Genomic DNA, 22,931 nt, shown 5'->3' on the forward strand with positions numbered 1-22,931 from the left:
ATGGGAATACATGTATGGTCTGCCCAATCTACAAAAAGGGAGACTCCATAATCTGCGCCAACTACCGTGGGATAAGCCTCCTCTACAAACTACAAACAAACAAATTTGACCTTATCAGTGTGGCTTTGCGCCAAATCTTGGAAAAGACCAGTAAAAGCTGTTTTGACGGCATGAAAAAGAAGCTGCCTTTATACCGCTTTGTATCCCCGCAAAACTAATACGTCTGTGTAAACTGAACAAACCAGGTTTCAGACAAGGGGACTCCCTATCGTGCGACTTCTTCAATCTACTTCTGGAGAAAATAATTCTGAGCTGAATAGAGAAGGCACCATCTTCTATAAGATTGTACAGCTGCTGGCGTCCACGAAGATATTGACATCGTTGGCCCCAACAACCGCGCCATTAGTTCTGCTTTCTGCAGACTGGATAAGGAAGCTAAGGGTATGGGTTTGGTCGAGGACAAGACGAAATATCACCTGCGACTTCGCTCAAAATACCCGCCGGGGGAAGCAGAGGAAGACGAAGACCTCCACTCCGTTGGAAGGACCAGGTGGAGAAGGACCTGGTTTCGCTTGGAATATCCAATTGGCGCGAAACAGCGAAAAAGACGAACGACTGGCGCGTGTTTGTAAACTCGCGTAAGCGGTATTTACGCCAATAAAGAATAAGAAGAAGTGGATATCGTATTCAGCATTGAGGAATTCATATTTGTATTTCTGGAATGCAGACAATTTTGGAAATTGCAATGATTATTACTTGTAGAAGGTAATATTAGGAGTACTTTGAATAAACTTGCCCTTTGGAGCCAATAAAAAATAATAATGGAAAAGTGGCAAAAGAAGTGTAGTGGGCTTAAACAAGTTTTTTAACCAAAAAATCAAAGGCACACTAAATGTTAAATTTTGTGATAAATTATATTATTTATTTACAAACAATCTAGATTTCGTTTTTTTACGAAGTCAGTGTTTCGCTTATTTCAAACTTTATTGCGAGTTTTTCGCAAAAGTGTACTTTGATGAAGCTAAAACATGATTATATAAAATTTTTTGTATCTTTTAAAACTTCTTGCACAAATTTTGTGATTTTTTAGTATTTTATGTAACCTTTTCGCCAAATCTTTTAATAAAAATTGGTTTTTGTTTTTTTTTATGATAATTTCCTTTATATTAAATTGAGGTAAGCTTTATTACACCTTTCTTATGTAATTGTTTAGGCACCGTGTGTTAAGGTTTGCTGTCTAATAAAGTAATTTTCGATTTAATTTTTGATTTCATTATTTTCATTTCACTGTTTTTAATTTTTAGTATTAAGATTAGTATTTTTAGTGCAAGAATACTCGTTAGATATTTCTTTTCGTTATATTAGCAACAAAGATAGTATTTTCTAATGATTACATGCTAGAATAACGGTACTTAGTATTAAATTTTCTACCAAAAAATAATTCAGATATTTATTTTTATGTTGCTTATGCGGAACAACCAGTTGACAAGAAGTGTCTTTCGAAGTTTATAACTGAAAAAGGAGATATCATTTCTACTTCCCACACAGGCAATGTATGTATGTATATCATCATGATGATATATGTGTATATAAATCTTTTAATTCGCTATTCAAAATTACGATTAAAGGTAAATACAAAAGATGCTGACGATCTTTCGGACATGCAACTTAGGCATTAAATTTAATGGTGGACTGGCCGTTGTATAAGATATCATACCTGTATATCATGAAAGAAACCTAAAGAACTGTTAAGACAATCCAGTAATTATTAGTGAAATCGAAAAAATTGAAGCTATTGAAAATCTTGCTATGCTATTTGAAAGCTCTAACTCCACAGAGGGTTTCATAAAAACAAATTACTACATCTGAGCATAGAAATGGCTGGGGAATAATTTCTACCATCAAAATTCAACGAATATCCAATTTGATATATGTATATGTGTATATTAGCTTTTTCAGAATTTGTAAACAATTTTTGATAATATATCAAATTTCAATATACTCGTAAATTGAAAGGAAAATAAACTTTGTGTAATATCTGTTGTATGCAAAGTTTACTTTGAACTTTGGTCTTAAAATCCAATGGTCAGTTAGGATTACTACTTGTATATGCTATTGGATTAATTGATCATAATATATATAACCATATATATTCGTGATCTGGAGAGTCTCCTCTATCCGACCAAACCCATTTTATTCCCGAAATCCTGGGACGGTATACTAAAGCCGACCCTAATTGATCTCTGTTGTCAACGTTTTATGCTATATGGTAAGTAAGCACTAGGTTTAACTAAAATGGACATTAGATTAGATTTATTGATGAGGAATGCACCGCGACCTTAGGTGTATTGTGCCCTCTCCTAAATCACAAGGACTCACTTAGCCCCAGCACATTGATGAAGTCCAATAAAAATGGACATATGTCGGATGATTCCACTGAACTTATGTACTAAGGCTGTCGGGCCACGAAAATACCTTTCAACAAACTAATTGTTGAATATGTTAGCTACGACCACAGAAACGGAAACCGAAGAGCCCGCAATATAGAAATCAAGACCCGGATTCCAAAGCTTCTATCCAACCAGCTGGTACCTGAACTAGCACGGAACGAAAAAGGTGTATAAAGGTGTACTCTTAACAGATCTCAATGGAAGAGGCGAACTAAGCGACTTACAATGAAGTAAAGCCCTCTCCACTGCTGATTTTCTGCGGAGTAAAAATTGCAATAATCCTAGGTAAAATAGGGCCTGGCTCGATCGTCGCTTTACAATTTCGACTCCGATTGCAAGAATATGATGATCTGAGATATTGTTTAAGCATATATTTTTTCGATTTCTTTCTATAAATTTATTTTGGATTTTATAATACAGTGGTCTAAGCTTTAAAACTTTTTAAAATAATCGATAATTGTCTATGTATTGATTTCATCGGTTTTTGCTCATAAATTAATTTCTGAGCATAACTGTTATATCGCTCATTTGCTGCAAGACCGGCATAAATCAAAAAACGTGATTTTTGAGTTAATGATGCAGAATTGTTCGTTATATCATACTTCATGTTGAGTGAAAAATTCATATGAATACCTCTTATATGCTCCGCTTGAGAAGAGAATATGATTCCTCTTTTCCGTGGAAGGTTGGAGTCAGTTGAAAACTTTTAACGCGTTTTCTGGCAAATCGATTTTTTTGACTTATGCCGGTCTTGCAGCAAATGAGCGATATATTTTTTTTCGCCACAAAAATCTCTTCAATGAAAAAATCTATATATTTCTAAAAATATTCCTTTTATATTGAAAGTGGCGTTATAAAACTTTCATTTATTAGGATTTGTGGGATTTACAAAATATCGATTGTAATTAATTGTCTCAAAACCGTTTTGTAATATATTTGATCGATATATTTCTTACATTTCGATTAGAAAAAAATAATAAATATCAAACTAGAATTATTATGTTTTGATCGTCATCACCAGAAAAAATCGAATAATTTGTATAGCCAAAAATTAAATACGAACAGCAACTTTCGATAACAAAAAATCGTATGACCGAAATCAAATCACAAAAAATATGTTTTTTACTTTAGGACCTTAATTTAACTCTTAGATTATATCATAACCTGAATAATGTGAGAAACAAAAAGAACATATATTTGAAATTTAAATATTTTTATTCTTATTTATTATTATTATTTTTCGTCCAATAAACGCAGTGCTTGTCGAGTCCCTCGCCTCGGCTCCGAAACAGGACTCGTGTGGTATACTAGCGCTCGCTAAACATCTCACTTAAATTTACGAAACATATTGTTTTTTTGCCTAAAGCACTGCGCAGCATTCCTTTCAACATTTTCTAAAATAATTTGTGGCATAAAATAAAAACGTATATAAGTAAGTATATATTTTTTTCTTAATTTTCGTTAAATTTCTAACACAACGAATTTTACATTTATTTAGATGTATGAAACTAAGTTTTTTTAGGACTTTCGTTTGGTGATGCTATGTAAACGCTTTGAAAATGTGGCTGAGTAGGAAGAGGAGCTCACGGCGCCTGATGAGCTGCGCTGTTGCAATCATCATTTGCTCGACTCCGCCTCAGCTTTCGACGACACTTCGGTTGCGGCGGCTTCCGCAGCCGGGACATCGCTACTGGCCACTGCTTCCTTGCTGCTCGCCTCGGCGGCATCTGCGCTCTTCACATCACTAGCGCTTGCTGACTGTTCGACTTGCATGCCCTCTGGCGGTGGCAATGGTATGGGCGCTTGAATTTGCTTCGCATCAGCTGGTTCGGGCTCGGCCGCAGGCGTCTCTGCAGCTTCAGTTGCGACCTCTGCAACTTTCTCTTTTGAAGCGCTCTTGCGCGTCGCAGCCTCTTCGGTCTGCATTGGTTCGGCGGCGCCGCTTGACACGGACTGCTCAGCGGCTGCGCCACCTTCTGTAGCCTGTTGTGCAGCTTTAGTGTTCTCGTTTGCTTTCGCTTCGAGCACATTGATGGATGCCTGTATGCATTTGATGGCCTCCTTACGCGCTAGACGTATGCTGTCCTTGCCATTTGTATCGATTGTGTCCAACTTAAGTAGGTTACGTGTCAACATCTCGTCTAGATAGACGTACTCTTTGTCTTGACGTGTGCCCGTGAAATTCTCCACTTTCGCCATGAGATCGAGGACATCGCGTTGAATGTCTTGGATTTTGCTGATTGAGTCTAGCGTATGTGGAGTTTGTGGCGGCATGCCACCTGCGGCTGCACCCTGTTGAGGCGGCTGCTGCTGAGTATTTAGTGGAGTTGGACGGTGTTGTTGATGTTGCGGCTGTTGTTGTTGCTGTGGTTGGTACTGTTGCTGCTGTTGTTGTGGCGGCACAAATGCTCTAGCTGATGCACTAGCTGTAGCCTGTGTCTGACCGGGCGCGCTATTTTGATTTGGTATTTCCTTGTGTGCGTTAATGACCGGCTCAGAACGACCCTCCACAAAGATCGGTATAGTGCGCACATAGCTGCCACCCGGGGTTTGTGGCGGTGGTGGTGTCTGTTGTCGTTGCTGTGGATGCGGTTGTTGTTGTGGCGGATAATAGGCCTTATGGTACTGCGGTTGCTGACTAGCATTAGCGCCAGTCTGCACATGTGGACTAGTCTGTGTGCCGAATTGTGAGTGTCCGGCCTGTGGTGGCGGTGTCTGGCGCTTGCCATTCACTGGCACCTGTTGTTGTTGTTGCTCTTGTGGTGGCGCCGAATGCGCACGTATACCTTGTTCCGACTCCAGAGCTGACTTCACACCCATATCGACTGTGTTACGTAGCCCATGTTGTTGTAGATTATCAGCATAAGCTTGTGGTGCAGCACTGTCCACCTGATCGCCATCCATGCGGACAGCGGGATCTTCAGTTTGTATGGCTGCGTCGCAGAGTTTCTTCGATGGCGATTGTGGTACGCCAACGCCATTGGGTGGTGAAGCGGGCACGTATGATTGATAGTAGGCGGGTCCGCCACCCTGTACTGGCACTTGTTGTGAATGCTGAGAACTGTGTCGTCGTGGCAATGTGGCGCTTTCGTCACGTCTGTGACCAAAACCGTCCGGTATATATTGACGGAATTCCGAAGGCAGGCGATTGAAGAAGTCATCATCACGGCCCATGTGATCGGCAGCACGTCGACGACCGAGCGAGTTGAATTGGGGAAAACCAAAATCTATAGTGCCAAAAAAGAGGAAAAAGAAACTTTAATCAGGACAAATTTGACAAAAGTCGTTATTTTGTTGTGCTTACGTGAGTTGTTGAAGCCACTGAACGGGTCGTGCATGCGGCCCAAGCGACTGCGTGGAAACATGTCCATATCCATATCCATGTCCATGTCCGGTTCGAAACCAAAGCCCTGCTGAAAAAGACAAAAAAGCAGACGTAAACTTCAGTAAAATGCTGAGAGAATAAAAAAGCGCACATAAGAACAATTGAAATTAATAATTAAAATTATACGACATTACTACTGCGTCGTCGTAAAGCATGGATTTATCAGTTTACTGTATAAGTTTGCAAATTTCGGTAGTTTTGGTTAAAAAATTTAGATATTTAAGTTTTAAAATTTAAATTTTTTTTACAAAAAGGCAAAATGTATGACAAATGAAGAATAGAACTTCGAATAAAGAGATGGTGAGGTTTTCGTTTCGCCTCGGTTTCCATACAGGGTGCTGTAAGTGTTAATGTGTCAAATGAAAGGTGATGAATGAACGGATCTGGCTATGCCACTCTTTCATAATAGCAAGGAAGGTATAAGTCAGTTAAAAATCTAGAGGAAGGTAGAGAAAGCTGTTTAAGGAAGGAAAAAGGGTTTAAGTTCTTAGCAAGTCTTGACTTTTTCAAAAGAACGGGAGTAACTCAATGATTATAACTAAAAAGCAAACCTTGAATGGCATATCAGACATAAGTAGTTTCATCGAAACCTCAAAATGGTTTGAGAGAGAAGGTGAAACGTAATAGCAGATACAAGAGGTTCTACGAATAGTGGATCAAAATGGCTCATCAAGTGCTAATTGAGCCCGATAGGGCTGCACTCCTACCTACCTACATACCTACTATAATTAAAAAGTGTGAATTTTTGGGTAGCGGTTATTTCGGCCATTTATAGTAGAGATCAATTATACAGCGATTTCTGAACATATTTTTATAGAGTTCAAAAAGTTTAGCAAGGTTCGGCAGGAGACTTTTACTAATAGTAATGTTCCCGAAAAATTCGAAATTTATAAAATCAAAACTTTTCAATATAACATTTAGCAAATATGTATATTAAAATCGGGGTTTCCAATATTCCAACAATAGTAGAAATCTGAGCTTCCAATACTCTACAGAAAAAGTTCCAAAAATCAGTTATTCCATTATTCCACAGAGAAAATTAAAAAAAAATACACTTTTTATTGAAAATGCACACAAAAATAAATATAATAAATATTCGCGGTCCAAGGGGTTCAACAAATTGTCTACGACAATTAAGTCACGCATATCACGGTGACTAAAAATAAAAACAAATGTACATTTATACCCATAAAACCACATGTTCATACAGAGGCTTGTGCACTGATGAGTGCAATTTCAGAATTATTTCATTTTGGCAACAAAACAAAATATTTATTAAATCTCCTTTTATTTTTCATGTGTCAGAAGTCCACCTTCAATTTGCTTTATTGGATACACAAATAGACTAAACAACAAACAAAGAAAACGAATTTACACGAACAAAACAAATCAAAACAAGCAAATACACGACAGTGTCAATCATAATAATAACGACACCGTCGCAGAAATACAAAATGAGTCATCCCAGCCAACGCCAATGAAAAAGAAAAAGTAATTCGAGTTAATGAAAAAATCGCCAACAATACGCTAAAGAGGTGTACAAGCAGAAATATCGTGTGTACATAGGCAAAAACAGCAACAACACGACGTATATTGAAGTGTTTACCAGCACGTCAAACACTTACGACTCAAATTACATGGCAAAAACAACAAGTACATATGTATCAGTCATCATAATTTAGCGCAAAAAACAATATTTTCTTCATTCAAACACACTAAATATTGAAAACAGTAAGGCGTGACGTCATTTGGCAGTGAAATAAATCAGAAGAGAGTAATTTAAGACTTGCGAAGGCAGCTCTGAGGCTGATGCGAGCAAAGACGAAAGCAAACAACAAGCTAGCGAACTGGATTAATGAGTTTTGTATGCAAAACTAATATGCACATATGTATGTATATTATATTTATATATGTACACAGTATATCTATGTATATTTGTATGTAAATATGATATTTTGCAATGCGATTTTTGTACTTGTGCGTCGAAGCCGAAATCGACACACTGTGGAGTGAATAAAGCGTTGAGACCTGTGTTGGCCAGCGCGCGACCGGCATGCATAACCGCACAACACGCCACTACCGGCATGACGTCATTGCCAGCTGAAACCCCGCATACGCAGATACAAATGTATACAAGTTTATGTATGTATGTATATTTCGCGGCTTAAGTGCCGGAATTTCAGGGGAACATCCGAAAAAAATAAAAATTAAACAATCGAACACAATTTTTTTGACAATTTTTCTGTTTATGTGTGGGTGTGTTTTACGCAATTATTTGCAAAAAATTCGCGAATTTTAAAGCGCCATTGTTGCGGTTTTAATTTATTTAGAGTGGGCTTTATGCCCAGTAACCATTTGGGAAGTAAATAAGTTTTTTTTTACATGTTTTTCGCAATTTCTATAGCAAATTTCAATTTCGGGCGCATAATAACACATTTAATAAAAAATATTCAAAAAACTTTCATTTGTATCATATCTTGTGCACGCCTCATTGATATTGCTGTAAAGCTATACAATGAGGCGTTTTGTGGTGAATGAATCTGAGCACAATTGCTTTAATGGGTTCATAAAGACGAGCTGCATATAAGTTAGATTGTGGTTTCAAAACCAATCAAAAAAAGTATACATAAAAAAATTAACAAATAATAAAACAAAATATAAAAAATAAAATAAAAAATAGAAAATATTTCTTAAAAAAAGAAATCATTAAATATTTTAGTTATTTTTTCAAAAAAAAAAATTAATTTATTTTAACCGCATACTTTTTAAAAATAAATAAATAAGTCTTTAAAAATTCCAAAATTAAAAAAAATAAAGACAAAAAAACATACATTTTCTAAAGAGTTATATTCTAACTCCAAAACTATATTTGTATGTATGTATGTATGTAAATATATGTATAAAACATAAAAAAATATTTGAATATAATAACAAAAACTACAATAAAATTATAAATTAATAGTTTGCCGTAAAATAAAGCATAAAAAATTACAAAAGATGCTAAAAATTTTATAAATTGAATTATAAATATATATATTATATTATTTGAAAGATTATCTGAAATTAAAATTTCTTTTTGAAAAGACAAAAAATAAAATTATAGTAATTCCAAGTAAGTAAAAAAAGATAAATAAAAAGTACCAAATATTAAATAAAAATGTGATTAAAAAACTGGAAAATATTACTTGAATAAGAAATCATTGAATATTTTAGTTATTTTTCGAAAAAAAAAAATATATATTATTTTCACCACATATTTTTTAGATTAAAAATAAATATTTTTTTTTAAATTATGACATCAACATTTTTTTTAGCAATTTCCATAACAATAATTTATTATGTAAAATGATTTTTATACAAAAAATTGTTGAAAAGATTAAAATAAAGTAAGTAATTAAAATTAAAAATTTATGTTTGTGATAAATAAAATTTATTGTCGCATAAGAAGCACTGAGAGGATTCGAAATTGTTATCCTGAAGTCCAAAAAATTGTTTAGGAAAATGCATTGCTTTTTTTGGAAATAGATCGATTAGACTGACAAAAACAAGTGAAAAGAAAAGTAAGAACAGCGATTGTGAAGCCCGAGTGATGATGGTATAACAAACTTCGATTTAAAAATTATTTCAGCTTAAAAATTGTTAACTTGCCCCCACCACTAAACTTTGCGACAATTTTGAGAACCGCAGTCACAAAGAAAAAAATTATAGATAGATTAAATCTGTTTAATGTCTGTAATCAAAGCAAATTCATAAAAAAAATGTATAAAATCACTCAGTGTAATGTTAAGCCATTAGTTTATTTATAACATTATTTTTATTATCTCTTCGAGCATTCCTGCCTTGGCATCTAGCTGCCACAAAAAATATTATTATTTTTTATTTACTCAGTTAAATTTAGTAAATTGCTAATTTTAAATTCTCGACGCGCCAATTATTTTGTAATCAAGCTGAAAATAAGTTTTCAAAAAATAAAAGAATCGCAGACGAAATTTCTTATCGAAAGCTTTTTTCACGGGATGATTCATGGAACACAATTTACTAAATTAAAAATCGAAAATAAAAAATTTAACATTAAGTAATTATAAATTTAAATTAAAATGAAATAAGAATAAAATAAAATTAAAAAGCATAGTAAAATGAAAAATGTACAAAAATATATAACCAGGCTGAAAAAAACTTAAATTTGTTGACGAAATCTACAAGTATTAACGAAAACTTTTTTTCAGAGGTTGTTTCCTTGAGCACAACGTAGTAAATTAAAAATCGATAATAAAAATGAAAAAAAAAATGTAAAGAATGGAATTAAAAACAAAAATGTTGTATTTAGATTATTCAGATTTTAAATTTACACAAATGAGCAGAACTAAACATAGATATTTAAAAAATTGAAAACAAATCAGTTCTAGTTCCACGCCACTTTTTGATAAGTAGAACAATTTATTTATTTTTGTGATTTTTATTGATTTTTATTCACTATGCAATTTACTAACATTTTCAAACCATTTATATTATTATTAAAAATGTAGCTGCTATATAAAATTAAATTCAAATAATTTTTCATTATGTAATATTTCTGGAAAGCTCCAGGTGCTTCCAAAATACCATTTTATGTATGAAATTATATATGTACATATGTATGTATTTGTAACTGTAACCAAATTTGGTTAGCACAAAAAGCCGTTTTAACTTGGCTTATTTTGGCAGCTTTAAGTTTTCCTTTTTAGCCGTTTCGCCGCTTGCTTTGTTCAGCAATTTTAGTTAATGCCAAAAAAGTCCACAAAATGCGCAGCTCTCAACATATTTGTTGTTATTGTTGTTAATTTTTTCTCATGCTCAAATAAAGTCACTAAAATTGCACTATTTATTTCGCTATGTTTGCTGGTTTAGTATAAAATTTATATAAATACATATATTTACTTGCACACTTGTTGTTCTACTGCACTGCTTTGTTGTTGCCTTTTCTATATATTTCGAAAGTCTTTACTTTGTTGCAATTGAATTCACTTAAAATAAGATTTATAGTATAATACTGATCGCTTCACAAATTTTTGCTTTGCTTTACACTTTTCACACTTTTTAATAAATAATTTCTTTTTCTTCTCGTTTTTCTCTTCGCAAATTGATGTGTTCCGCACACGTTCGCGTCTCAATTTCAACTGTTTGCGCTGTCACTAATTGGCATTGCTTTTATAGAGACGCCCTCGCTTAGTTGCACTGCTTGGCAAGTACTACATACCCATAAGCACACAAACCTACACATACATACATACAATGACTTAGAGTAGCAGTAGCTTTGAGTGCGGACACTCTCAATCGTATTTGGTTTGATTGGTTGTGCGCGTTGGCGTATATAAGCATGTATGTATATACATATGTATGTGTGTATGTGTCGTACGACTTTTCCCGATGTTCTGCGTAGCTTCTACGCTCTTCTCGAAGGCGCAGGCAACAATTGGCGCACTCACTCATTGCTGGGGGGCGCTATTGATTTTCTGATTTTCCTTAGCGATTTTCCACAAGCAAGCACTTACACATTTACATATATGTATATAATATATATGTATACACATACAGACTCACATAATATTTTATGCAAGAATTTACACTCTTTTTTGCAAAAAGAATTTTTTGGCTTTTCTTTATCCATTAGCACATGACTTTTCCGAGTTGTTTGTTTTTGCCTTTTGTTTTTCTTAAGACAATTTTATTTTTTTGTTGGTGAGTAAAGCGGTTTTCCATAACAATTACGCAAAAATTTTTTTTAATAAAAAGATTGGCACACACTTACGTAAGTACGTAATAATTGTATCTAATTGTTGTTGTATAAGTGCAAAAAATATAATTTTGCTGTTATTTTACTTCTCCCTTATGCTCTTTTCTTCTATTGTAGTCATGTATTGGTTATCATTTCGTTCAATATTTTTTGCTTGAATAAATAAACTTTTAAATTGTTGAAACCTTTTCTCTCACGTAGTATGTATGTATGTATGTGTAGCCATAGATTGATTATGCACACACACATTCATAAAAATAATCTTATCAATGAATTTCTTGTACATCTTTCTATTGCATTCGTCCTTGCTTACTCAAGTTTCACATTTTCAGCCCATTATGGAATCATCTAGATTCTAAGCACTTCTTACACGCTTATAAAAATACCATAAAGTTGCATACATATGTACATATGTACATACTTGTATATTGCTAAATTGGGAGGAGAGGAAAAAGCAAGATTATGTCTATATATGTAACTATATAAAACTTCATAATCACTGAAACACTACGTGCGACTTAAGCACACACACATTTAGTTACAAAATATACAATCTTAGCGTGAATAGGAAAAAAGATTATGTAGAGAGAACTTTTTGGAAACAATTGTTCTTCTTTTTCACTGCATTGTTATTATTGCAACCCTTTTTGGAAACAATTGTTCTTCTTTATGGCGTAGACACCGCTTACGCGGCTATAGCCGACAATTACATTTCTTATAAAGCGAGAACATCCCCTCCCAGGGTTTTTCTTTTCATTACTCGCAGAATAAATTGTCAGAGTGAGACCTGTTTTTGGTGTTCTAGGCCCGCAGTGAAATTAACTGTCTAACAGGAATTGCAAGCCCAAATAATAAACCAATTACATATGTTTTTTCTATACCCATGGAACTTGTTTCCATATAAATATCCCGATAAAAGATTCCAACACACAGCGTTTCTTCAAAAACATGTGGAATATTTTTTTCTAATTTAAACAGAAACTCTTGAACTTATTCGTTTTTAGTGTCGAGGTATTTTCGTACACCCGTTTTGGGTTTTAGACCATTTTTGGTATCTCCTTATTAACTTTTTTGGATCATATTCAGTTCTTAAAGCAAGAAGCATGTATCAAACATTTAGATTATGATTTCTTTCTTTTCCAGCACAATACCCTGGCTTTGCGCGAGGTTTGTTCAAAAAGTATCGCGACTTTTGTATTTCTTTAGAAAGTGTTAATTTTGTTAAGAATATCTATTGTGACTCCTTCAAAGTAATTCCCAGATATATTGCGCTTATGCCAGCGTTTTTTGAATAATCAAAACACTTTAAAAAGTAATTTTTTGTTATCTTAACTCCTACTTCGATGCAGTTTTCATGTATAAAATCGTAGCGTGGCATCGCCTTTCCATAATCCTCATTAATTTTGGGAACGAAAAAAGTCAAAAAATAGAGAGAGAGGAGAAATAGTCAAGCATGAGCAGAGTTGTTATTATGGTTCAAAAGTCAAATTTTTGTTCTTCCACAAATATTCTTTACTAACCGTACGACCCGTTGGCACTTTTTCTTTTGGTGATTCGACGATTGGCCAATACTATTTTCTTCACTTAATTAATGTTTTCGTCTTTTCATGTTGTGCTCGACCGTCCGTTCCATCAATAAACGTTTACTACTCGTATACCCTGTACAGGGAATATTAAGTTTGCCACGAAGTTTGTAACACCCAGAACTAAGCGTCGGAAACCCTATAAAGCGTATATATTAATGATCAGTATGTTGAGCTGAGTCGATTTAGCTATGTCCGTCTGTCTGTCTGTCTGTCTGTCTGTCTGTATATATACGAACTACCCTCAGTTTTAAGATATCGTTTTAAATTTTGCAAACGTCATTTTCTCTTCAAGAAGCTGCTCATTTGTCGGAACTGCCGTTATCGGACCACTATAACATATAGCTGCCATACAAACTGAACGATCGGAATCAAGTTCTTGTATGGAAAACTTTCACATTTGACAATGTATCTTCACATAAGTTGGCACGGGTTATTTTCTAAGATAATAATGAAATATACGAAGAAAATGTTCAGATCGGTTGACTATAGCATATAGCTGCCATACAAACTGAACACATAGTTACTGAAAGAAATGCACCTGTGAAGGGTATATTAGCTTCGGTGCAGCCGAAGTTAACGTTTTTTTATTTTATGTAAGGTAACCAATGAGTATGAGTTCGAGTACCAACTTAACGCAACAAAACACGAAATCGAAATTCGCGTAGCCCGCGTAAATTCAAATTCGCGATACTTTTTGTGCAAACTTCGTATGTGAGAGAGCAGTGAGCTTATAGGTAGCTACAGTCCCTATCCAAAAAAATATCTTCCAGAAATGGACTTGACTCTATTTATTAACAAAAGTGTATCGTGGCTTATTTGGAGCTTTTTAAACTTAAGACTAACCCATTTTGTGGAGCTTTCAGAACATTACTGGGATTGTCCAATACATTTTCGATGAATAAATATATTTTATTGAATACTAGATTCTCGCGGGGAAATAGCAAGCTAAGATTTTCAGTCATAGGGTGGTTTCGGAAACGAGTTTTTTAACTAAGGCCGTTAGCGCGCTTCCAACGATGAATTTGCCAGTTTTTGATCGATATGTCCGATAATTCCAAAGTTCTCTTAAAGTAGATGTTGCAATAAATCATAAAAGAAATGTGTATGCCTACATTGCCGGAATTGTCTGTTTATTTTTTCCAAAACTTTTGCTCCAATTTATGCCATTTTATGACTAACGCAAAATATGCATAAATAAAAAAATGTTCTACTTATAAAGACGGTTCTTTCAAAGCTTTAAGTGGCAGTCTTTCATATTCATGTTTGTTTGTGCTTGATTTTGCACAAATACTCGTATATCTAATAATCAATGGATTCAGTCCAAAGAGTGTCTGTAAAGCCTCACTATAAATTCGCGTTGCTACAACTCGTTGCACTTATGGTAATATCCATAGCAAATGATATACACACACATAAACCTATAGGCGGACAGTTGTACTGCCTCTCCGCCAGTTGGCAGTAATAATGCAAATGTTTTGGAAAATAGTAGGCCACAGCCGACAGACGCCTTCGTCTAGCGCGCTATAGAAATATGCGGTTTTCCGACATCTACATACACACACACACAAATTATTGAGGCATGTAAATATTTATGGCTACTGTATATAGGCTTTATACTACAATATATAAAGTGCAGTGCAGTGCACAATTTTCCTGGAAGCAGCGTAATTTCAAACAAATGAGCTACTCAGAACACGAGAGTAATTGAAATAACACGAAGTAATCAGATAATTGTGTAACTGGACAACATATTCATTTTTCCAATACTTAGACGTTAATATAGATCGTGCATATACCCGGTTGGATCGTAAATCATTCACATTTTTATCGCACTGATGAAAATGCACGTATTCATTAGGGTGGTCCTAAAAACTTGTGAATAAATTTTTTTTTTCTGCATATACACTTTAATTGATAGTAACGGCAGCCAAAAAACGCCTATTTAAATTTATTTCTGTTCTGAATCTACTATTAAGGTGTGTCACTTGTGACTTATCTTCTATGATAATCTATTAATGATATGTATATTAGATTTATATTTATATATAATAAAAAAATATACTTCTGTACCCATTTAAATTGTATTGTAATTGTAATAGTATAAAATTTATATAAATACATATATTTACTTGCACACTTGTTGTTCTACTGCACTGCTTTGTTGTTGCCTTTTCTATATATTTCGAAAGTCTTTACTTTGTTGCAATTGAATTCACTTAAAATAAGATTTATAGTATAATACTGTTCGCTTCACAAATTTTTGCTTTGCTTTACACTTTACACTTTTTAATAAATAATTTCTTTTTCTTCTCGTTTTTCTCTTCGCAAATTGATGTGTTCCGCACACGTTCGCGTCTCAATTTCAACTGTTTGCGCTGTCACTAATTGGCATTGCTTTTATAGAGACGCCCTCGCTTAGTTGCACTGCTTGGCAAGTACTACATACCCATAAGCACACAAACCTACACATACATACATACAATGACTTAGAGTAGCAGTAGCTTTGAGTGCGGACACTCTCAATCGTATTTGGTTTGATTGGTTGTGCGCGTTGGCGTATATAAGCAAGTATGTATATACATATGTATGTGTGTATGTGTCGTATGACTTTTCCCGATGTTCTGCGTAGCTTCTACGCTCTTCTCGAAGGCGCAGGCAACAATTGGCGCACTCACTCATTGCTGGGGGGCGCTATTGATTTTCTGATTTTCCTTAGCGATTTTCCACAAGCAAGCACTTACACATTTACATATATGTATATATACATATGTATGTACACATACAGACTCGCATAATATTTTATGCAAGAATTTACACTCTTTTTTGCAAAAAGAATTTTTTGGCTTTTCTTTATCCATTAGCACATGACTTTTCCGAGTTGTTTGTTTTTGCCTTTTGTTTTTCTTAAGACAATTTTATTTTTTTGTTGGTGAGTAAAGCGGTTTTCCATAACAATTACGCAAAATTTTTTTAATAATAAGATTGGCACACACTTACGTAAGTACGTAGTAATTGTATCTCATTGTTGTTGTATAAGTGCAAAAAATATAATTTTGCTGTTGTTTTACTTCTCCCTTATGCTCTTTTCTTCTATTGTAGTCATGTATTGGTTATCATTTCATTCAATATTTTTTTGCTTGAATAAATAAACTTTTAAATTGTTGAAACCTTTTCTCTCACATAGTATGTACATATGTACATATGTATGTATGTGTAGCCATAGATTGATTATGCACACACACATTTATAAAAATAATCTTATCAATGAATTTCTTGTACATCTTTCTATTGCATTCGTCCTTGCTTACGCAAATTTCACATTTTCAGTCCATTATGGAATAATCTAGATTCTAAGCACTTCTAACACGCTTATAAAAAAAACATAAAGTTACATACATACTTGTATATTGCTAAATTGGGAGGAGAGGGAAAAGCAAGATTATGTCTATATAACTATATAAAACCTCATAATCAGTGAAACACTATGAGCGACTTTTTTGTTATTATTGCAACCTTTTTGGAAACAATTGTTCTTCTTTATTGGCGTAGACACCGCCATTCACTTGGGAGTGGCCAGAAACGATTTTTTTACATATGACTCAAGCAGCTCACGACTCTTTGACCAAGCAGCTCATACGCGGCTATAGCCGACAATTACATTTCTTATAAAGCGAGAACTTCCCTTTTTCTTTTCATTACTCGCAGAATAAATTGTCAGAGTGAGACCTGTTTTTGGTGTTCTAGGCCCGCAGTGAAATTAACTGTCTAACAGGAATTGCAAGCCCAAATAATAAACCAATTACATATGTTTTTTCTATACCCATGGAACTTGTTTCGATATAAATATCCCGATAAAAGATTCCAACACACAGCGTTTCTTTAAAAACATGTGGAATATTTTTTTCTAATTTAAACAGAAACTCTTGAACCTATTCGTTTTTAGTGTCGAGGTATTTTCGTACATCCGTTTTGGGTTTTAGACCATTTTTGGTTTCTCTTTATTAACTTTTTTGGATCATATTCAGTTCATAAAGCAAGAAGCATGTATCAAACATTTAGATTATGATTTCTTTCTTTTCCAGCACAATACCCTGGCTTTGCGCGAGGTTTGTTCAAAAAGTATCGCGACTTTTGTATTTCTTTAGAAAGTGTTAATTTTTTAAGAATATCTATTGTGTCTCCTTCAAAGTAATTCCCAGATATATTGCGCTTATGCCAGCGTTTTTTGAATAATCAAAACACTTTAAAAAGTAATTTTTTGTTATCTTAACTCCTACTTCGATGCAGTTTTCATGTATAAAATCGTAGCGTGGCATCGCCTTTCCATAATCCTCATTAATTTTGGGAACGAAAAAAGTCAAAAAATAGAGAGAGAGGAGAAATAGTCAAGCATGAGCAGAGTTGTTATTATGGTTCAAAAGTCAAATTTTTGTTCTTCCACAAATATTCTTTACTAACCGTACGACCCGTTGGCACTTTTTCTTTTGGTGATTCGACGATTGGCCAATACTATTTTCTTCACTTAATTAATGTTTTCGTCTTTTCATGTTGTGCTCGACCGTCCGTTCCATCAATAAACGTTTACTACTCGTATACCCTGTACAGGGAATATTAAGTTTGCCACGAAGTTTGTAACACCCACAATTAAGCGTAGGAGACCCTATAAAGTGTATATATAAATGATCAGTATGTTGAGCTGAGTCGATTTAGCTATGTCCGTCTGTCTGTCTGTTTGTCTGTCTGTCTGTATATATACGAACTACCCTCAGTTTTAAGATATCGTTTTAAATTTTGCAAACGTCATTTTCTCTTCAAGAAGCTGCTCATTTGTCGGAACTGCCGTTATCGGACCACTACGGCTGCCATACAAACTGAACGATCGGAATCAAGTTCTTGTATGGAAAACTTTCACATTTGACAATGTATCTTCACATAAGTTGGCACGGGTTATTTTCTAAGATAATAATGAAATATACGAAGAAAATGTTCAGATCGGTTCACTATAGCATATAGCTGCCATACAAACTGAACACATAGTTACTGAAAGAAATGCACCTGTGAAGGGAATATTAGCTTCTGTGCAGCCGAAGTTAACGTTTTTTCTTGTTTTATCTAAGGTAACCAATGAGTATGAGTTCGAGTACCAACTTAACGCAACAAAACACGAAATCGAAATTCGCGTAGCCCGCGTAAATTCAAATTCGCGATACTTTTTGTGCAAACTTCGTATGTGAGAGAGCAGTGAGCTTATAGGTAGCTACAGACCCTATCCAAAAAAATATCTTCCAGAAATGAATTTGACTCAATTTATTGACAAAAGTGTATCGTGGCTTATTTGGAGCTTTTTAAACTTAAGACTAACCCATTTTGTGTAGCTTTCAGAACATTACTGGGACTGTCCAATAAATTTTCGATGAATAAATATATTTTATTGAACACTAGATTCTCTCGAAGAAATAGCAAGCTAAGATTTTCAGTCATAGGGTGGTTTCGGAAACGAGTTTTTTAATTAAGGACGTTAGCGCGCTTCCAACGATGAATTTGTCAGTTTTTGATCGATATGTCCGATAATTCCAAAGTTCTCTTAAAGTAGATGTTGCAATAAATCATAAAAGAAATGTGTATGCCTACATTGCCGGAATTGTCTGTTTATTTTTTCCAAAACTTTTGCTCCAATTTATGCCATTTTATGACTAACGCAAAATATGCATAAATAAAAAAATGTTCTACTTATAAAGACGGTTCTTTCAAAGCTTTAAGTGGCAGTCTTTCATATTCATGTTTGTTTGTGCTTGATTTTGCACAAATACTCGTATATCTAATAATCAATGGATTCAGTCCAAAGAGTGTCTGTAAAGCCTCACTATAAATTCGCGTTGCTACAACTCGTTGCACTTATGGTAATATCCATAGCAAATGATATACACACACATAAACCTATAGGCGGACAGTTGTACTGCCTCTCCGCCAGTTGGCAGTAATAATGCAAATGTTTTGGAAAATAGTAGGCCACAGCCGACAGACGCCTTCGTCTAGCGCGCTATAGAAATATGCGGTTTTCCGACATCTACATACACACACACACAAATTATTGAGGCATGTAAATATTTATGGCATAGGCTTTATACTACAATATATAAAGTGCAGTGCAGTGCACAATTTTCCTGGAAGCAGCGTAATTTCAAACAAATGAGCTACTCAGAACACGAGAGTAATTGAAATAACACGAAGTAATCAGATAATTGTGTAACTGGACAACATATTCATTTTTCCAATACTTAGACGTTAATATAGATCGTGCATATACCCGGTTGGATCGTAAATCATTCACATTTTTATCGCACTGATGAAAATGCACGTATTCATTAGGGTGGTCCTAAAAACTTGTGAATAAATTTTTTTTTTCTGCATATACACTTTAATTGATAGTAACGGCAGCCAAAAAACGCCTATTTAAATTTATTTCTGTTCTGAATCTACTATTAAGGTGTGTCACTTGTGACTTATCTTCTATGATAATCTATTAATGATATATTAGATTTATATTTTCATATAATAAAAAAATATACTTCTGTACCCATTTAAATTGTAGATATGGAATGGAAAAGTTAGGGAGTGTCACTTGACATTTTCTTAAATTTAATCGCTAAGAAACTTCATATATGACAAATTCGAAAAAGTTTATATTGGATTAAGTAAATATACAACTATATTTTGTGTTTTTTGGGCTGATCTGCGTCTCAAACACTGTGAACTACGCCCTAAATATCACAAATCGCGACCGCAATTTATTAAAACAAATATGGCAGATAAGCATTTCCGTTCCGGAAAATTTTTCTGGTGTTTAAGCGCACCACTACTACATGTATGTATGTGTTTTAATGTTTAAGAAGTGAGATAAACATTTTTCTTTCGGTATTTAATTACCACCCTAATACTTATGTATATGTACATACATATGTGTTATATAAATAATGTATGCCTATAATAGCATCATCATAAGCTGGAAATTTTATTTGAAAATTTTCTTCCGATATTTAAACCCCACCCTAATGTTTACCACAGCACATCGCTCTTCAAGTGCCATAAGTGCGCTCCCCCCAAACAGCGAATTGGTATCACCATTCAAAGTCTATTCAACCCATTAGTGCCTGAGGGCAGCTGCTTTCCATTTTATTCACTCTCCTCGCATAAATTTCGGTATTTTTTCTCCATTTGCCGAAATTTCTTTGTTTATTTTCAACATTCATTTCAATATTTTGCGTTCTTCAAGTGGTCAACGCGTTGCTCGCGGTCTCATTCAATTTGACATGATTTGAAAAGCAAAAGTCGTCTGTGCTGCTCTGGCCAATTTTACACACACAAAATACACTCATACACAAGCATTTTTGTATTTAAAAATTTTTGTTATGAAGTGTGGGGTATAAAGAAAATTAATTTTGTTTTTTCCACGAACGCTTCACATTTGCAATTGTGCAATTTCTCTCGAGGCAATCACTACGCACCAATCTTAAATACTTGGAAAGCTACCCAGTGTTGTATTTGGTGTGTGTATAAATATTTCACTTAAGCATTTCACTCATTTTCTAACCTCAAATTTCATAATGTTGGCAGATACACTAATTGTTTGTGCTTTTGCTTCAATTTTATATTTTTTTGAAAAGACGCCTTGGAATCACTTTTATTTTTAAATGATGCTCGCTTTCTGTTCAATGAGCAGCTCCACACTGACATACACAGATATACATATTTGTATATTTATTTTTCTCTTGGCATGCGACTTTTTGACGATTTCAATTGCTTTACAGTTATTAAATAGCATTTTCTTATTTTATTCCGACATGCTTGCCTCTCTATCCGTCTGTCCGTCTGTCTGTCCACTCGCTGCGCCATTTTTTGTTACTTTTATTGCTCACATCGCTGGCCCAATGCTTTTTGTTTTCATTTCCTTGGCTTGGTGACAGTTGCAGCTGCCAAATTGTTATTATACGGTCAAGGTGAGTCGAAAATTGTTCGTGTCGTCCACCATAAAATTCCATAGAGCCCACCCATGAGTGTATGTGAGATGTTGGGTTGTGAGCGTTTACGCAAGTGCATTCGTGTAATTTTAACAATTCTCCTTGATTCGTAAATTTTCGTAATTTTTGTTTTTGAAGGTGAGAATATTTTCGGATTTTTTTATTCGGGTGAATTTTTTTTGATTTATGTCTTAGTAATTATTTTTTAATTCTTTTAAAATTTTCATCAAGTATTTTATTTTGTTGTTACTTTCTAAAAAGCATTTTTAAATAATCAATTTTATTTCAGTAAATAGTCATTTACTTAATAAAAATTTGAAATAAAACTTTAAAAAAGTGTTTTTTATTTTTTTTTATTTTTTGTATTTTAACATAAGTACAGGTTTAAAAAGTAAACTAGTTGCCATATATGAGCATTTTTTTGTAATTTTCTTTGTTACTAACTTTTTCAGATTTTGAGTAGCATATTATCACTCATGTACTCATCACTTAATAAAATCGGAACTGCAGCGATATAGTGGCTATTCAGCATCAGGCATGATCACTTAGAGGCACTTTTCACATAAAAACCCTAAAATGTAAACTATAATCGAGAATATAACCTTCAGAGGAAAGTGAGAGAACAAGACGCTCTGGACAAAGGGACAGCTGGAGACGTTTACGTAAAGAAAGTCTGGAAAAATTATTATTTTTTTTTATAATTTTGGCTAAGAATGTATGGGAATGTAAAAAGACGTATTTGGCATATTTTGCCAAATTTAAGAATTACCAGATGATAGTATTAGATTCCTTTTGCAATGTAATGTAAGTTAAATTTAAAAAAGTAATAAAAAAGACAATCGAGAAATGAATAATACCATCGGGTAAATAATACTATCATAATTTATTTTGTTTTTCATTTCACTTTTCTAAAATATTTGTTCGATTTCAGTTCCAAACTTGTTCTGGAGCATAGGTCGAACAAATTATTAAAGCATTATCTCTTTAGATTAATTACAATTTTCTGTTTTATTACATATTTAATGTTTTCTAACATATTAATAATTTCAAAGCTTCAACATTTTTTCAATTTGCCTTCAGATATTTTTATTTCCCGAACGGGGTTAAAATTGCCACGAAGTTTGTGACGCTCAGAAGGAAAATATATAAATGATATGGGTCGATTTGGACATGTTTGTCTATCTGCTTATATGCGAACTAATCCCTCAGTTCGATCTGAAATGTTTCACATGTTTGGTCAAGAAATATTGCCCAAGACACCGGTACAAATTGTACAGATCGTTTCACTATGGCATAAATTATGATAAAAAAGTACTCCGAAATTGTTACTTAAATTCGCCGGGTAAATGATATTAAAAATAAAATGTATTTTGCTGTTATAAATATTAAAAAGGTGAGAGATATGGTGCTTGAAAATCGTCAGGCAAGTGTTAGAGATATGGCAAGAGAGCTAAGCATCTCTCGCGAGTCCGTTCGAATGATTTTGGTTGATATTTTGGTTATGAAACGAATTATTCTTCGAATCGTCCCGATAAAGCTGAATTTTTTTCAAAAATAGTACCGTAAACAGTTCTTTTTGAACAAGCTTGATCGTGCGAATTCCGATACCACATTCACTGAGAGCATTATAACAGCCGATAAGACAAGAGTTTATGAGTTTGACATGCAGGCAAGTCAAAAATCACAGTTTTCAGTCGATCGAAGCGATAAAACAAATTT

The 22,931-nt window shown here is 34.0% G+C and overlaps 1 protein-coding gene across 10 annotated transcripts in view; it reads right to left on the reverse strand.

Annotated features, from left to right (window-relative positions):
* Positions 1-895: 895 nt before the first annotated feature.
* Positions 896-22,931, reverse strand: part of LOC126762682 (BAG domain-containing protein Samui) — a 39,015-nt gene continuing 16,979 nt past the window's right edge. For 4 of the 10 annotated variants that reach the window (XM_050479605.1, XM_050479602.1, XM_050479603.1 and 1 more), the window contains exons 3-4: positions 5,755-5,863; positions 896-5,677 (exon numbers count right to left, since the gene is read on the reverse strand). In XM_050479605.1, coding sequence (XP_050335562.1) covers positions 4,068-5,677; positions 5,755-5,863 — 1,719 coding nt within the window. In that variant the 3' untranslated portion in view covers positions 896-4,067. Of the gene's footprint in view, positions 5,678-5,754; positions 5,864-10,752; positions 10,999-15,323; positions 15,570-22,931 lie in introns of those variants that run through there. The other 6 variants (XM_050479609.1, XM_050479610.1, XM_050479607.1 and 3 more) reach the window with 6 other exon arrangements.

Source organism: Bactrocera neohumeralis, chromosome 6 (genome assembly GCF_024586455.1).
Source record: "Bactrocera neohumeralis isolate Rockhampton chromosome 6, APGP_CSIRO_Bneo_wtdbg2-racon-allhic-juicebox.fasta_v2, whole genome shotgun sequence".
Taxonomy (NCBI): domain Eukaryota; kingdom Metazoa; phylum Arthropoda; class Insecta; order Diptera; family Tephritidae; genus Bactrocera; species Bactrocera neohumeralis.